Source organism: Motacilla alba, chromosome 6, assembly GCF_015832195.1.
Source record: "Motacilla alba alba isolate MOTALB_02 chromosome 6, Motacilla_alba_V1.0_pri, whole genome shotgun sequence".
Classification (NCBI taxonomy): Eukaryota; Metazoa; Chordata; class Aves; order Passeriformes; family Motacillidae; genus Motacilla; species Motacilla alba.
Genome location: NC_052021.1, coordinates 35,473,622 through 35,491,205, shown reverse-complemented (window position 1 = coordinate 35,491,205; position 17,584 = coordinate 35,473,622). Strand labels below are relative to the sequence as shown.

At 53.6% G+C, this 17,584-nt stretch overlaps 1 protein-coding gene across 1 annotated transcript in view; it reads right to left on the bottom strand.

The window, feature by feature from the left end:
- Positions 1–520: 520 nt before the first annotated feature.
- The window catches only part of JAKMIP3 (Janus kinase and microtubule interacting protein 3), a 51,179-nt gene continuing 34,115 nt past the window's right edge, over positions 521–17,584 (bottom strand). Inside the window, exons 8-23 of the mRNA XM_038141354.1 lie at positions 17,342–17,473; positions 16,832–16,867; positions 15,445–15,504; positions 13,906–14,034; positions 12,260–12,388; positions 10,419–10,502; positions 9,656–9,718; positions 9,194–9,292; positions 8,847–8,945; positions 8,708–8,761; positions 7,004–7,069; positions 6,569–6,637; positions 6,419–6,496; positions 2,236–2,439; positions 1,568–1,633; positions 521–718 (exon numbers count right to left, since the gene is read on the bottom strand). Of these exons, the coding sequence (XP_037997282.1) occupies positions 668–718; positions 1,568–1,633; positions 2,236–2,439; positions 6,419–6,496; positions 6,569–6,637; positions 7,004–7,069; positions 8,708–8,761; positions 8,847–8,945; positions 9,194–9,292; positions 9,656–9,718; positions 10,419–10,502; positions 12,260–12,388; positions 13,906–14,034; positions 15,445–15,504; positions 16,832–16,867; positions 17,342–17,473 (1,419 nt within the window). The 3' untranslated portion in view covers positions 521–667. The remainder of the gene's footprint in view (positions 719–1,567; positions 1,634–2,235; positions 2,440–6,418; positions 6,497–6,568; positions 6,638–7,003; positions 7,070–8,707; positions 8,762–8,846; positions 8,946–9,193; positions 9,293–9,655; positions 9,719–10,418; positions 10,503–12,259; positions 12,389–13,905; positions 14,035–15,444; positions 15,505–16,831; positions 16,868–17,341; positions 17,474–17,584) is intronic.

Genomic DNA, 17,584 nt, shown 5'->3' with positions numbered 1-17,584 from the left:
ACTGATAAAAAAGGACTGGTGATAGATTCCACCTCTGTTGTTAGCGGGGAGTGCTTCCCTCCCTGCCATCCCTGCTGTGGCCATTTCTGGCAGCACACACAGAAACAGGGCAATTTATCCCCTATTTACCTGGGGAAAAGGGGACTCAGGGGGCTCCTGGGGCCCTGTGGCACAAGGCCTGGAGGAACACACCCTAATAAATGCCATGTTGCCCCAAAGCCACCTGGCTGCTGCCCTGGAGGCAGGACAGGCTCTCTGGCTGGGCAGGAGAGGGGCTGAGGGTTCCATGGACTTCCAGCACAGATCAGATCAGCTGGAGCTGCCCCTGATGCACTCAGGGGAGCCACCCCAACTGGGGGTTTGCCCTGGCTTGCCAGAGGCTTCCTTCCTTTTAAGCCTGCTTAATTTTATCTTGTCTTTCCCTCTAAAGAAGGAAATTCTGCTTGACAAGTTTTTGCCTGCTGGTGTCCACGTTTCGCAGTTTTTTTAAAAGGATTTGGTGATTTCCATTTTTGGGTTCTCTGGCATGCCCAAGAGACCCTTCAGTCCTCCTGACACAGCAAAAAGAAGGCTCTTTCCTCTGCGGGAAAACAGAGATGCTCTAGGAGGAGAAGAGGAGAGAGCAGAGGAGACCCGAGGGCTTACCTTGTGCACGTGGCCTGAAGGACTATGACCAAAGAATGAAAGCTAAAGAGAAAAATAAAAACAAAAATAAAAACTGAAAAGGGGAGAGAAGAGAGGAAAAAACGGAAGAGAAGAAAGAGATTAAGAGTTTACAGTGTGTTTAACTGAGAAATAAGCCGTGGTTACAGACAGAGCGCAACAAAACTCTCAGGTGAGAAGAAACATGGAGTGTGAAGCAAAGTCCGAGCGCTGGGGGCTCAGCTTGGCTCACCAGAGCTCCCGTGTCCCTTGGGTGGTGACAGCGACCCCCTGCCCCTCTGAGCCCAGCCAGCCACGGCCACAGGCTCGGGGGAAATGGGGAACATCAGCTGAGCTCCTCTGGCCCTATAAAACACCCCAAGCCCGGCCCTGCTGAGCCTGGCTCAGGCTCAGGCTCTGGCCCAGCTCAGCCACGAGCACGGCCATCCCACGGACAGGGCAGGGCTCAGCTGGGGCCATTCTGGGCTGGAACACACAGCCTGGCCTGGCTGCAGACCGCTCTGTGACACCAACTGTGGCTGCAGGCGAGGCAGGAGAGCAAAGCCCCCGCTCCTGCAGGGAAAGGCTGCTCCATGCTCTGCCTTTCCCGGGGCTGGCACGGGATGGGAGGGAACAGGGAGCAACAACCCCTTCCCCAGAGCTCTGCTGCTCTTCCAGGGCCACGGCCCCGTCCCTGCCCCAGTTCAGGCTGCCCCGAAGGGCAACAGGGAGGAAGGAGTCAATTCAAGCAGCTCATTTCCCTCCTCAGAGGGGCTGGTGCAAATGCTAGCTGTTTTCCTGGAGCTGTCCCCCTTTCTCACTGCACTACACGCACGAGCTCTCTCTAGGGTGGTTTCCTTGGCCCAGGTGAAATGGAGAATGGTCATGTGCACACACAGCAGCTGTTCCGTCTGCATGACCTTACCTTTTCCTCTAACTCTTTTATTTGTCTTTTTTGGCCTTCAATTCTTTCTTCTAGCTCTTTAATTCTCTGTCAGATTTCAAATAAAAAAATATTTATTAACCAACCAAATACAGACGTACCCGGGAGATGCATTAGTTTGGGGGATGTAAATCGTTAAGTGCTGTGCTTCCACCAGAACCAGACTGGGTATCGGGCTGCAGGCGAGTGCTCTGCGACTGTCACCGTGTGTGACAAAGCCAGGAACAGCATGCTGCCCTGTCTGCAGGGCCCAGCAAAGCCTGTCCCAGGCCTGGCCAGCTCGGGACAGCTCCAGGGGAGGCTGCTGCTCCCAGGGCCTCCCTCCCTGCAGGAGTGTGTCTTTTGTTGACAGAGTGACAGAATTATCCTTTGTCCCCAAAAAAGGAAAGAAGTTCAGAAGTTTTTCTCATGGATTAGGTGAAAAGCTACTTCATAAGACTTTGGGGACTTTACCTCAAACTTAAGGATAGCTAATTGGACACAAGCCAAAAAGTCCTGCCCGGGCAATTTAGTAGAAAAATAAGAGAATAAAGAAGCTAATGGCTTTTGTGAGGTGTTTTAGGAGTAAGATTTGTTGCATTTAGTTTAGAGTTTTTGATTTTACTGCCAAAACCTCCCGAGTGCCCCGGCCTGGGCGGCCCCACACCCACCTGCTGAGCGTGCTGGATGAGCTCCATCCTCTCCCGCAGGATTTGGGCGTCCCTCTCCCGGAGCTCGCTCATCACCTGCCGCTTCCACTGCTCCACCGCGCTCTTCAGCTTCTCCTTCTCCTCTTCTGAAAGAAGGTCGGAAATTTTGGCTCCAGCTTCTTGCTGCAGGGCATCATAGAGCATGGCTTCTAATTCCAGAATTTGCTAATCAAAAACAATATAAAGCTGTCAGCTCGAGCTTGTCCCCGGCGGGGCGAGGAGTTTGCGAGGAGCGGAACGCCCGACCCTGAAAGGCAACGGGAGCGGAGCGGGGGCTGCGTGCTGAGCGGGGAGAACTCCATCCAGAGGGAAAACACCCCGGCTGCCTCCACCCTGCAGGGCTCCCAGCACCCTCTGGGCCCAGCCTAGGCTGCCCCACAACCACGCGGGAGCCAGCTTCTCCTCCCTGGGGATGGGCCGTGACCGTGGGTGGAGGAGGAGAGGGAAAAAGCAAAGGCAGGGGTAAGGGGAGAAGGGAGAGGGGAAAGGGAGAAGGGAAAATGTAACCAGGAAAAGGAAAGAGGTTCATAGAAGACTCATTTTGTGAGTTACAGATATTTTTACGTGTATTTTTCAGTCCCTCAGCTCCCCTGCTCCCCAGCAGAGGACACAGCAGCACCGGTCCATGCTCCTGCCAGAGGGAACAACCCCCAGCCGTGCGTGTGCAGCACTTTGTACCAACCAGGGGAAAACGCCTCATGGGAAGACATTCCCAGCACCTCCTCTGTCAGCCCCAGGAGGGTTTGTGCCCAAGGAAGTGACCCTGTCCTGTCCCGGGCAGGCAGATGGACCCTCTGCACCCCTGGGACGGAGAAATGCGGGACACGGACTGCACCTCCCCGGGGCCACCGAGCATCCCTGCATCCCTGGCAGCCCCTGGGGCAGCGGGTGCTGGCAGGCAGGGCGCCCTGCCCTGGAGGCCGGGACAAGGGCTGCTCCCCGGGCAAGCCAGCAGCGGGCTGGAAGCTTTCTCAGCACGCTCGATGCGGAGCGGGAGAGGAGGCAGCAGCTGCGGCACCCTGCACAGCCCCGCAGAGCTGGGGCGCCTTGCAGGGCTCTCCGCGGCCCCGGGAGAACCCCCCGCAGCAGAATCCTGCATTGCTGAGGCTGGAAAGTCCCCTGAGCCCCCAGGGCAAGTGTCCCCAGCACCGCCGAGGCCACCGCGTCCCCAGCGCCACACCCACAGGGCTCGCCAGTCCCGGCCGGGTCTGGGGACAGCTCCGCTCGGCTCCACAGCGCCTTTCCAGCGGGGCTGCTGCCGGCTCCGAGCGGGCCGGGGGGCGCGGAGGGCAGAACGCTGCCGGCTCCGAGCGGGCCGGGGGGCGCGGAGGGCAGAACGCTGCCGGCAGAGCTCCGGCACCGCGGCAGGGCCGGGTACTGCTGATAACTGGGGATCACTGGCTAATAACTGCTGATGACTGGCTAATAACTGCTGATAACTGCTGATGACTGGGGATCACTGGCTAATAACTGCTGATAACTGGGGATCACTGGCTAATAACTGCTGATAACTGGGGATCACTGGCTAATAACTGCTGATGACTGGCTAATAACTGCTGATACCTGCTGATAACCAGTAACAACTGCTGATAACTGGCTAATAACTGCTGATAACTGGCTAATAACTGGCTAATAACTGCTGATAACTGGCTAATAACTGGCTAATAACTGCTGATAACTGGCTAATAACTGGCTAATAACTGCTGATACCTGCTGATAACCAGTAACAACTGCTGATAACTGGTTAATAACTGCTGATACCTGCTGATGACTGGCTAATAACTGCTGATGACTGCTGATAACTGGCTAATAACTGCTGATAACTGGCTTATAACTGGCTAATAACTGCTGATAACTGGCTAATAACCGGTGACAACTGCTGATAACTGGCTAATAACTGCTGATACCTGCTGATGACTGGCTAATAACTGCTGATAACTGGGTAATAGCTGCTGATACCTGCTGATAACTGGCTAATAACTGGTGATAACTGGCTAATAATTGGTGACAACTGGTGGTAACTGGTTAATAGCTGCTGATACCTGCTGATAACTGGCTAGTAACTGGCAGATAACTGGTTAATAACTGGCTGATAATTGCTGATAACCAGTGACAACTGCTGATAACTGGTTAACAACTGGTGACAACTGGTGACAACTGATTAATAACTGGTGATAACTGCTGATAACTAGTTAATAACTGGTGACAACTGATTAATAACTGGTGACAACTGATTAATAACTGGTGACAACTGCTGATACCTGCTGAAAACCATGGCATCTCCATGGGGAAGAACACATCAGATCTGAGGAGAAGATTCTGCTTTTCCTTTTAAAACAACACCAACACCGTGCTAACCCCGTGCCAGCACAACGCTGCTGTTTGATACCTGGATTTCTGCTGTGCCCCAGCCCCAGCCCTGTCTGGAGACACTGACCCGGGCAGGAGAGGGGCAGGGGGACCCTCCTGACCCCAGAGCAGCAGCAGTGCCAGCCTAGGGCTGCCTGGAGCAGGAGCCCTGCAGCAGCCAGGCTCAGAGGTTCTGCCTGTTAATCCTGTTGGCTCTGCTTCAGGGGCATCACGATTAGCTGCTCCTCATCTCCAGGCACAAAGGAAACGTGGAAGTGGAGTGGATTTTATAGAGCAAAAGAGCTTTTCCCACTGGAATTCCAGGGCAGAGCAAAGCTTCCTTTGCTGCTCCCAGGCTGCATTTGTGCCCCGGAGCAAAGCAGTGCCTTCAGAAAATACAGGAAAATGCAAATAACCTCAGCCCCCTCTGCAGGGCTGACACTCCTTGCACTCACTGCTTCCCAGCAGCAGTCTGCCTTCAGCTGCACAAACTGCTGCTCAGCACAGGAGGTGATGGAGCCACAGAGTCCAGAGTGGGGCCTTGAAGGGCACCTTGTTCCACGCCCTGCCAGGGGCAGGGAAAATCCACTGCAAGGCGTTTTAGGGCTGGGACCACGGCTGAGGGGGCCTGTGTGCTTCCCAAGGCTTCCACTGTGCCCTGGCTCCAGATACAGCTCAGAATGTGGCAAAATCAGCCCCAAAAGCCACCCACAGGACAGAAAATGTACGGAGCAAAAGCTCCCCCAAATGGCTCAAGACACAAGCAGACAACAGGAGGCAGCAACAGAGGCATCAGCACTCACTGCTCCTCAGAAAGTGTAACTGTGCTCTAGGGTTATGCAGAACTGGGAAAATGAGATTAACTGAGGAGAAACTTCATGCTTTTTGTGGATATATGTATAACCTTTCTCCCATTGATAGAAACAAGACAGCTGATGACTGAAAAGATGGGTGAAATGCCTTAGGATCAGCTAATGAGGAACCTGACTTACAAGCAGTTCCATTTCAAATTCACACATCCCGGAATACCTCCAGCTGCTCTGGTTACAGAGGGGGTCATCGAAGATCCAAGGACATGTCTAGGCTAAAATATCTTTTTAAAAATATAAGAAAAATTACTGAAAACCTAATTTCCTTATCAGTCTTTTACTGAAGCTTTGGTTGATTTAAAACTGGTGTTGAGTAAGTTAATGTGCTGACCCTGCAGGGGCCACTCAGACCCAGGAGTTCTGCTCATGAGGCAGCCCTGGTTAGCTCAGTGCAGTTATGATATTTTATGAAAATCCCTTTGTTAGGATTTTCTTCTCCTGAGAAGCTGAAGGGCCTCAGCTCCAAGTGTGAACAGTTTGTGATCTGCTGCTGTGGGATGCAGCAGGTGCTTCCTCCATTGCTCAGTGTGGGATGTTTCTGCTTGGTGGCCAATCCAGGGGGCAGCAGCTCTCGGACTCTCTGGAGTCACAGAACTTTGTTATTCATTCCTTTCTATTCCTGTCTCGCCTTCTGATGAATCTCTCTCTGTGCTCTTTGTAGTACAGTTATAGTGTGGTCTTTTTTAATGTAATATATATCATAATATAATAAACCAGCCTTCTGAAATGGAGTCAAGATCTCTCCTGCCCTTCACCAAGTCCTGACTGCCCTGAAAACCACCAGACCAGCTCAGGGGGCAGGGGATTTGCTGAGCTCTGCCCCCGTGCAGCCCTTGGCACAGCAGCACTGCCCAGGGCACAGTCTGCACGGGGCCAGAGCGCGTGGCCAGCGAGCTCACCCCTGTGTCCCAGCTCGGCCACCTCACCTTGTGAGCCTGGTCCAGGGACTGCTTCCTGAAGTCCAGCTCGTCGTCCAGGTAGCCCTTCTGCTTGCTGAACAGCTCCTGGGGGGAAGGAGGGGGCTGTCAGTGACCCCACGGCCCCAGCCCTGTCCCCTGCTGGCCCCTCCCCGGTACCTTCTCGTTCTCCAGGTCCAGCATCTTCTGCTGCAGCGCAGACTCGGTCACCTCGATCTGCTGGAGCCACTGAGGAACAGAGCAGAGCCTGAGCAGCAACCTGGGCAGGCACCACTCAAACAGCAGAGCACAATCAGCCCGTCACTGTGGTTTTCTCCGAAAAGCCACATTTCCCAGCCTGGCCCTTCCCTTCTGCGTGGCTTTGCGAGCTCAGGCACATTTCAGCTGCAGCTGCATGAAGCGAAGCCCTGTCCTGTGCTTTGCTGGCTGGGACAGAGCCCAGAGCAACTCCTCATGAAGCACCGTGCCTTTGTGAGGGGAAACCACAGGTTTCACCTCCCTCAGCAGGCCTGCTCACAGGGGTGGGTGCTTCCAAACACACAGACCAGGAGAGCTGCCCCGGGCCCCCCTTCCCAGCCTGTGGTCCTTCCTTACCTTCTCGGCCAGCGTCAGCACAGTCCTCGCCTGGATGATGACCACCTGCTCCTCGTTGGTCAGGTTCTGCACCAAAAGCAGAGCACAATTACAACACACCCCAGGTCTTGCTGCTGACCCACTAGCTGGGCCACTGCCGTTTCAAACACATCTGGGATTAAATATGTCTGAGGAACAACAAACTGAGGCAGAGAAAATTAATACTGTAACGCAAAACCATTGCAAAAGCCACTGTCACCATTCACTACCAATCCTTGTCATACATAATTCCTCCAAAATTCTCATATTTACCAGCGAGAGCAGGGACACTGGATCCATTTGTACCCAAGAGGGACTAAACAGACATTTACACAGGACAAGATCGAGCTCAGCACAAAGAGCCATGGGGAGAGGAGGTGCAGTGCTCGTGCCATGCACCACCCTCGCTTTGTGCAGCCAAGCCATGATTTTGGGAAGCATTTGTTGAGATGCTGGCCATTCCACCCATCTTCTGTCGCTGTCTCAAAAATATCAAAGCACTGGAACTGGGCTCTGCATTGCATCCCAAGCTCCAGTGTGACCACAGGTGCACAGGAGAGGGGCCAGGGCCTGGCTCGTGTGGGACCCTGAGGCAGAGCCAGGGCAGCTGCTGAGCAGGGGGACTGTGGAGAGCTTCAGTGCCAGGCACTGCTGGGACACGCAGTGCTGTCCTGCAGGGATTGAATCAGGGAATCCTGGCATGCTCTGGGGGGGAAGGGACCTTAAAACTCCTCCAGTGCCACCCCTGCCATGGCAGGGACACCTCCCACTGTCCCAGCTGCTCCAGCCCCAGTGTCCAGCCTGGCCTGGGGCACTGCCAGGGATCAGGGGCAGCCCCAGCTGCTCTGGGCACCCTGTGCCAGGGCTGCCCACCCTCAGGTATTTACAGTCCTGGTACTTCCAGGTTGGGCCATGGTCCTGGGGATGGCATTTTGCTGCTATCCAGCCTGTCCAGGGCAGAGCTGGGGCAGCTCCTGGTGCCCAGCCTGGCCAGGGGCAGAGCTGGGGCAGCCCAGGTGCAGAGCTGTGGGAACAGTGGGGACCCTTCTGCAGCCCCAGTGCTGGGGTGGGGTCTCCCAGGAGGGTCCTGGAGTGGCTGAGGGCTCTGTGAGACCTCGGGCTGGAGAGGGGCTTTGCTCTCCTTGGCCCCTCACAGCCCTGGGGCTCTGCTGGCACAGGAAAACACCCACAGGACGTGAATGCCTTCCATGTGCACAGGGTGTGCAGTCATTCACTGCCACCTGCTGAAGGAGAAGCACTTGCACGTTTCTTGTTATTTACTTCTTTTCACGCTGCTGTTCTGACTTCTAGTTTAATACCCTGGTAAGTATCAAGGGTCAATGGGTTATTAGGCAAACTCAAAGCACACAGCTGCTGAAATGCAAAAGCAAAGCAAATGCAGAGCGAGCAAATCGGCAAACCGTGTGTGACCAGTGGCCAGAAAGCCCCAAACACCAAGATGACTCTGAGTGGCAGGGGTCTCAGAGGCAATGTGGTGACACAAGCCCCTGCACTGCACTCTTCAGGTGGCAGCAAAGCCTTGAAATGCCAGCAAATGCTTTGCTCATGGCCCAAACCAGAGGCAGGACAGGCTGTGCAGCACCAAACCAGGCAGCTGTGCTCACTCCACACGAGGACAGGCACTCCCCAAAGCATGCACAATTTATTAAAGGAACATACACTTACGGCGTTATCCCCTAAAATGTCCAGCTTTTTCATCAGCTCTGCCACTACAATGTCCTGCCGAGAGAGAAAGGGAGGAGCAGGGTCAGCCCAGGGCATCTGCTTTTGCTGAGGGAGAGGACAGGAAAGGAGCATCCCTTACTGTTACACCTTCAGCCTCGCAGTACACCTGCAGAGGGCTCTTCCCCTCCGTGAAGGGGCCGTGGTGGAAGGTGATGGCCGGGGACCGTCTCTCTCTCTCCTGGAAGGACAATAACCCCTAGTTACCCCCTGGGCGTGTCACACCACGGCACCATGGGATGCTCTGGCCTGGAGGGGCCCTTAAAGCTCATCCCACCCACCCTCCTGCCACAACAACCCATCCACCGCACTGGCGGCGTTTGTGGTGCTCGCGGTTCTCCTCTTTGAGCAGGAGCCTGCACGGAGCCCCCAGCCCCTCCCTGCCCCTCTGCAGTGCCCCGCAGGACGGGGGCTGCCCCAGGGGCTCACCTCCAGCTCCAGGATCCTGAACTCCAGCAGCTCGTTCTGGTCCTTGGCGTCCTGCACGTCGTGTTTGAGGCGCGCCTCCTCGGCCTCCATCTGCCTGATCTGCCAGAGCACAGGGAGGTGAGCCACGGGCAGGGCAGGGAGGTGAGCCACGGACAGCACAAGGCAGGGCTGGGCTGAGCAGGGCAGGGCAGGGCTGAGCCAGCAGGCAGCACAGCACAGGGCAGGGCTGAGCCACCAGCCGGGCCAGGGGACACAGGGCTGGCCCCCAGGGCCACTGTCCCCATGCACAGGACACACACGGGGCGAAGCCAGAGCCCCAGTTCTGCAGCAGGTTTATGAGTGTCTCATACCAAGCATGAGCTGTTCCAGCAGGGCTGTGCCATACAGATTGGAATATCGCCCCTTCTGCGTCCCTCAAGGCACAAGTGCAATTTGGATAATGCAAATAGAAAGGTTGAATACCTTTTCTACCAGCTCCTGATTCCTTCTGTACAGCGCCTGCTTCTCCTCAATCCACTTCATGTCCTTGGGGAGAAATGAACAAGGCTGCAGGGGAAGCTGCAGCACCTGCAGCAGCACAGCAGCACCATTCCCTGAACCCCACGTGCAGAGAGAACAACGAGAGCTGTGAAACTGTAAGCCCATCACTTCCTAAAATAACTTCCTCAGCTAAACTTGCCCATATAATGGTAACAGCTCTGTAGTACACAAATGGGATAAAAACATTCCAGCGATTAAAAAACTCTTTCAGGAAAAAATCTGGTTTAAATTAAAAAGGATTCTAACTATTCTAACTATGTGTTTGCTATCAAATTTCTATTTTGCTAAATACAAATTACATATTTCTGCAGATCTGGCAAACCAAACTTTATCTGGAAGCTAATCTTAGTCTGAGGAATATAAAACCCACAAACCCAGAACATCTTTTATCAGCAAGAACAACAAGAGGAGGTTAAGCTGGGAAGGCAATGATTGAATTATTTTTTTTTTTTGTTATATTTTATTGTTATAATTTATTTCATGAGATTTGAGACAAATATTTTTTGAGACAATATTTTATTGTCTCAAAAAATATTTTCTGTTTACTTTCATTGTTGTTTTGGTTTTTTTGCTTTGTTTGGTTGTGGTTTTTTTTGTCAGCAGAAGTGGTGCACAAGCTGCAACCAGCCTGGGAACCTTTCTGGTCCCCAGCAGAGAGGTGGGGAAGGGTTGGAGTCAGCATTACCTGTCCCTGCTCAGCCAGAGCCTTCTCCAGGTCCTCTATCTGAGCCTGGGACCGGTGGATTTCTGCCTGGAGCTGCTCACGGGTCTGTGGGATATGAGAGAGAAACGAAAAACCAAAAATTGATAAAGAATAATTTAAAAGTAAATTAAAAAAAAAAAAAAATCAAACTTTCTCCAAAAGACCAAACCGAATCCAGTTACAGAAAACATTTAAAACACCAAAGGCTTTTAACAAATGATTTTGAAAGTTCTTTGGCAGAAGAAATTTGCAGCGGAGCGCAGAGTATCAAATAATAAAATGTAATCAAATCAAGTCTGGGAGATAGGATTACTGATTTTGAGATTTAACTGGAGATTAACAAAATGGCAAAGCAGAGCTGGCCCCTCGCAGCTGCTCATGGCAGGCTGCAGCCAGAGCCTCCCTTTCTCCAGGAAACAAAGAGAATTATCGTGGCACAACTTGGGCACACCTGGCTCCCTTAAATTTGGGGCACGTCAAACACTCAGAGCAGAGCCCACATCACCAACTGGCACACTTCATTGACCTTTGTGCCTTCGGTGCCTTCTCTGTGACTTAGACCCTCATCTGTGATTTACTGCCACATCTACTTCATACCCATCTCTCATTTTTTACTGTGTTTGCAGCTTCCTGCTTGTTTAAATAGACACCACATTCCTGCACGTGCTTTCTGGAGGACAAATGGGGTTGATTTATTTGTTACATACTTTCACAGAAGGTTTTCTTTCCTTGAGCCATTTCTCTGCTATTTATCCCATTATTTACACGGAATGTGATTTTGTTTGCACGACCAGCCCTGGTGCCTCCTTTGGCCCACTGTGCAAAGACTAAAATCCAGTCACTCCCACAGCTGGGCATGCCTTGGCCCACTGGGATCTTCCTTCCAGGTGCAATCCCTGATGTTCCAGAGTAGATGATTGTTCTGGGAATGTCAGTTTTCATGCATTACAGCCTGGCCCACTCCAGTGTTCCGGGATAACACCTCCACAGAACAGGTGCAGGAACAAATCAGGGCTCTGCAGGCACACTTCTCCTGTTAAACAGCAAATTCCTCCCTTTCCTGACTGCACCCACCCTTGCAGGCTGGGCATGACCCATCCTGCCAGCCCTGCAGGGAGTCAGGGAATGGTTTGGGTGGGAAGGGACCCCAAATCCCCCCCAGAGCCACCCCTGCCATGGCAGGGACACCTCCCACTGTCCCAGGTGCTCCAGCCCCAGTGTCCAGCCTGGCCTGGGGCACTGCCAGGGATCCAGGGGCAGCCCCAGCTGCTCTGGGCACCCTGTGCCAGGGCTGCCCACCCTGCCAGGGAACAGCTCCTCTGTAACTCCTTGGCACACACAACAAGCTCCTAACAAAAGTCAGGCCAGCTGTCCAGAGCCAGGGCAACTCTGTGAGGCAGACAGGCAGAATAGCACAGGGCACTTTGCAATTTAATTAACAGAAAAATCTCAGCTATAAGCCTTCTAAACATTTTATGAGGACTCATGTAATCTCTCAGAGCCCAGAAGGAATTAAAGACCACGCATTACGTACTTAAGGCTATCTGCCCCAGTTCTTTATAGAAAAAGAGCTTACTTTCAAGGATTTCCTGTAAGAAATTCTCCCTGGATCTCCCTTGAACAGATCAGAGGTGAAGAGCCCGAGCTGCAGCAGGGGTGGGCTCTCAGCAGCCCCTTCCCAGGGGGGTGGCAGCAGTCAGAGCACCTGGAGCTGCCTGGCTGAGCCCTGGTGAGCTGGAGAACAGCCTGAGCCCGGCCACAGGGACCCCCAGCCGCCCTCCCAGCCCAGAGCCCCGTTCCCAGGCCACGCGAGCCCCGCAGACCTTGACTTCTCTCTCTGCATCCAGGGTGCCCCCGACCTGCTCCTGCAGCAGGGCGTAGGCGCGCTGCAGCGCCTGGTACTCCATGGTCAGCTGCCGGAACCGCAGCTCCGTCTCCTCCTTGGCCATGCCCTGCCAGCACAAAAACACAAAGAAAGGAGGGGGTTGGGTTTGTTTCCTCTTTAAAGTGCCAAAGTTATCCCTTTTGAAATGCAGTTTGGAAGCACGGTACAAAAAGCCTTGGTTAAGTGCCCTCAAGCTGCTTCTCCTCTGTCCCCCACGCATCTCTTGCATGCTCTTACCTCCAGGAAATGCAATACAGAAATAAAAAGACAATCCCTGCCTTGGAAAGATAAAAGCCTGCCTTCCATATAGCACACTAATGACTGCACCACCCTTTCTCACTGGAACAGGGAAAATCATCACAGTAAAGGTGAAAATGCAGCCTTCTTTAACAACAAAAGGTTTCAGTCTGGAAAGGAAACCAAGCCTGACAGCCTCCCTCAATTATTAAAACACGAATCCAGAGTTAATAGTTGTAGAAGTGGTGACAGCCAACATGAAAGGAGCCCTTCATCTTCTTCACCCTGCTTACAATATCCAGCGTGGAATGCTTTCATGTCGGGCTGACCGGAATATTTCACTCAACATGAAATGGAATTACATCGCTGGGTGCACGCATCAGCTTCCCGCTGCTGAACGGGGGAAGAGTGTCAACAGAGGAACGAACAACAAACAGGCTCATGCATACCCAAACACATGCAGATTTCCTGCAGTGCAGCCTGGAAAACATCAGGTATCTTGCAAGATGGAGCGAGGAGTTCTGCAGGCTCCTTTGTGCAGACAGGACTGCACACCTGCAGCCACGCACCACGAAAAGGCTGCACATCAGCAGGGGCCACGAAAAGGCTGCACATCAGCAGGGGCCACGAAAAGGCTGCACATCAGCAGGGGCCACGAAAAGGCTGCACATCAGCAGGGGCCACGAAAAGGCTGCACATCAGCAGGGGCCACGAAAAGGCTGCACATCAGCAGGGGCCGCTCCCGTTTATTGCAAGGCTCTTGTTAAGCCCAGAGCTGTGTAACGGGCCCGTGATCTGACACACACTGGGGAGGCATTTGTGGGGAAGCCCTGGCAAATACAAGGAGTAATCCCCTTAATTTGTATTAGGTTTGTGTGCTCTGCTCTCAGAGCCTCCGAGCCCAGCCAGGAACCAGCCTTTCAGGGGAGCATTCATCCCCTCTCCCTGCTCCAACACAGACCTTCCTGCTCGGTGCTGAGCTCGGCTGGCCCAAACTGCACCCGCCAAAATCTGCACCAGGCTCAGAGTGAGCACACCTCCCAAGGCCTGTCCAATTTCTCGGTTCTTTAGACCTGCAAACCTGCCATAAATTCAATATTCTTAGGATATGAGATTTCCAGCTTGGCGAGAAGTTGTGAAGTTACTGAAGACCTGAGAGTTGGAGATGCTGACCACCATGCAGGTACCAAATTTAACAGAAGTGTTTCATTTTGAGGTCTGAGGTGCCAGAATGACAGAACAGATATGAGAGAGCAGCAATGACAGATAGAAGTGATGGAACAGAGCAGGGATTTCATTAGAAACCAGCACCAAGGTCACAGAGCAAGAGGGGTTTTTGAGGAGTACCTCTTCCAGGTCGTCCTCGGGCGTGCAGGGGGTCTGGTCAGTCCGGTCGGTTTGGTAGGAGATGGAGGAACCATCAGACTCCAGGGAAGCCTCCTCGTCGTAGCCATAGAACGTCTCCACCACTGGCTTCTGACAGAGAGCAGGGTCAGGGAGTGGCCCTGGAACCTGGACAGACAGCCCTGACACCTGGACAGACTGCCCCCGGCACCCGGACAGACTGCCCCCTGATACCCAGACAGACTGCCCCCTGACACCCGGACAGACTGCCCCCCTGCACCTGGACAGACTGCCCCCCTGACACCCGGACAGACTGCCCTGAACCTGGACAGACTGCCCCCCCTGCACCCGGACAGACTGCCCCCTGACACCCAGACAGACTGCCCCCCTGACACCCGGACAGACTGCCCCCCTGACACCCGGACAGACTGCCCCCCTGACACCCGGACAGACTGCCCCCCTGACACCCGGACAGACTGCCCCCTGACACCCGGACAGACTGCCCCCCTGCACCCGGACAGACTGCCCCCCTGCACCCGGACAGACTGCCCCCCTGCACCTACAGATACTTTTAATTGATGAGTTACAAAACCGTACCAGATTTTGGCCTTTGGTTTTAACTTGCAGTGGGGAACTTTGGAAGGAGAATCAGGGAATCCCGGAACGTGGCAGGGACACCTCCCACTGTCCCAGGTGCTCCAGCCCCAGTGTCCAGCCTGGCCTGGGGCACTGCCAGGGATCCAGGGGCAGCCCCAGCTGCTCTGGGCACCCTGTGCCAGGGCTGCCCACCCTGCCAGGGAGCAATTCCCAATTCCCAATCTCCCATCCAGCCCTGCCCCTGCACTGGGAGCCATTCCCTGTGTGCTGTCCCTCCAGGCCCTGTCCAAAGCCCCACGCAGCTTCCAGACAGAATGTGACTCCCTGCAAGGCCGGGATGTGATGCTGAGGATGACAGAGTTCTCCCCCATCGACCTCAATTAGTTATTCATGGGTTCATTAGCTCCAGCCTCGCTCTAATTGTTCATCAGTGGATCACAGCACACTGGCAGCCCTGACATTAAACCTGACTGTGGCATTTCAGTGTTAATATTTACATTAACACCCTGCCAGGCCCTCATTAACCAGCATCCCCTTTTCCCTGAGCTCTAACCATCGCTTCCCTAACCAGCAATTTTCACATGTTACTAAACTCCATCATGAATTATTTACTACGTACACATGTTTCCAGGCAGCACCATTAGAAGATCATTTGGAGATGTGTTAATCCATAAAATTTGTCTGCTCTTCAGACAACCGCATCCCACCAGAGTCCCACGGGGTAAATGCAGAGCGTGAGAAGGCTCAGAATGCTCGGTGCAAACAGGTCCCCTGCCCCCCTGAATATCCCAATACAGCCTGCCAGTGTCCTTGAGCTGCATCCCCCAAACTGAAGTTCAGGACCCATTTGCAGACCTTGAGGAGAGCACTGCCATGGCCCCGAGGTGCCCTGAGCCCCCCAGCCCTGTCCATCAGCACGTCACCGTGGAAGGTTTTGTTTTTTACCTTAGGGATTCTTGTCATTTTTTTCCTTTGCTTCCGGAACCTTAGCAGCTTATCCCGCTCCTGCAGAGTCAGAGACGCGTGTTAGCTGTTTGCAGGGAGCAATTACTGAAATCAACCACGCCAGCACAAGGGGCCACTGGGGAAGCACAGGCAGGAATGTCCCTGCTGGCCACTGTGCCACACCTCACTAGTCCAGGGTTATTTACTCCAACATCTTTCAGCTTTGCCACAGACAGCTAGAAATTGCTCTTTATGTCCATGAAAATCAAGCTAAAATAAAGTTGGGGATAAGCTTTAGGCTGAGAGTTTGGGTGTCCCCTTGAGCTGCTCCCCGGGTGACCATGGCCCTGCAGCCCTTGCCCTGCCCCTGTCCCTGGTGGCTGTTGGTGGCCCTGGGAGGGGCACACACTGCAGGGCCTCTTTGAACTCTGCACTTCCAGGCTCAGCTCCTTCTCCAAGGATCTGCAGGTTCCCCTCTGCCTCTGGAGTAAGGTTTGAGCCCTTACTGCTGCCAACAATTTTCCAATTGGAGGAAATAATGGAATAATTAAATTCCAGGTTGGAGGGACCTAAAATATCACCTCCTTTCACCCCTGCCATGGCAGGGACACCTCCCACTGTCCCAGCTGCTCCAGCCCCAGTGTCCAGCCTGGCCCTGGGCACTGCCAGGGATCCAGGGGCAGCCCCAGCTGCTCTGGGCACCCTGTGCCAGGCCTGCCCACCCTGCCAGGGAGGAATTTCTTCCTCTTTGTGGCATTAGGTCGATTTTTTACAGTACTCAGAAAAAAGTCTCTGTTCTGGACTTGCAAAGCCCAGGAGTGCAGAGAGGGAAGCTCTACAGGGGAAACCCTCAGCTGTTCCATCTCCCCCGCCGGGGACAAGGGTGTGGTGACCTTGGGGACACTGACACTGCTGCTGCTCAGCCTGGTGGCCAGTGCCAGGCCAGCTGCAGGGACAATCGAACTCTGGCAATGGGAACAGCACATCCCATCAATACCCATCAGTGGTGGAAGCCCAAACGCCCCTGCCCACCACACACAGGAATGGGGCAAGGGCAGGCTGAGCACACCCTGCTGTGGGTGACTCAAAGCAGGGGCAGCCAGAGTGAAAAAAGGCAGTTCCAAGCAGATAGAGCTGCCCTGGAGATAGGGACACTTGCCCTTGGCCATCAGGGGAGGTGGTGGGATTAAAGCTTTCCTGCCCACCCTCGCTGTGCTTTTCTCTGGTGAACAAGTGCTGATAGAAAATCTGCTCTGAGGAAACCCCTGGGTCAGCTCACTGCTGAACACAGATGGAAGGGAGAATAAATGCTAGTGTACCCTGCCTGCTTTCCACGAACAGCAATTTAAAGCATACATAGATGAGGGGAAGGTAATGTCACTCTCACCATGACGCTCTTCACATAGCCAGCAGTCTCCAGGGTCTATTGAAAAAGAATGAACTAATGTCAGTAACTGGACAGGCTTAAAAAGAAAGGCAAGAAATAAAAGTTATTTTCTAGAGGAGTATCGTGATTTTGGTGTTTTTTGTTTCCAGGGACAGAGAACATGTTAAGAAGGAAGCAAAACCCCAAGCCCAGGATTGCAGACCCCTCCCTGCAGACAGGAATCTTCAGCCCTGGTGGTGTGTCCAGCTGAAGGAGCTCGGACAGGTTCCCTCCCAGATCTGGCCACCAGCACATGCAAGGACGTGGTTCTATCAGGCCAGGCCAATGCAGATTGAAAGGGCTTTCCCAAACCTTAACCACAGATAATTTCTATTACTACTAAGCACAGGAATGCCCATCAGGTTCCCCTGCTGCTCACTCAGCTCCCAGAACCTCAGGCACCCCTTCCTTGGGCTTCCTCTGCTCTGCCCTTGGGCACTCTGATGTGGGAACAGCAGCCTCCCATCTCACCTTGGAGAGCTCATCAATGATGTTTTGCTGCTCAATTACTTGTAGCCTCAGGAAATCCACTTCCCTTTCTTCCTGGCTGTGGTCAAGGTCATTTAGGGAGCTTGGTCTCCTTATCGCTCCAGTTCTTTGCCTCTAGAATCCAAAAACCACAGGGCAGAAGAGGAAATGATCAGGAGGGGACTGATCCAGGGACTTGTCTGGCCCTTCCCTTCACAGCAAGTAAAAAACATCTCTGTAATGGCT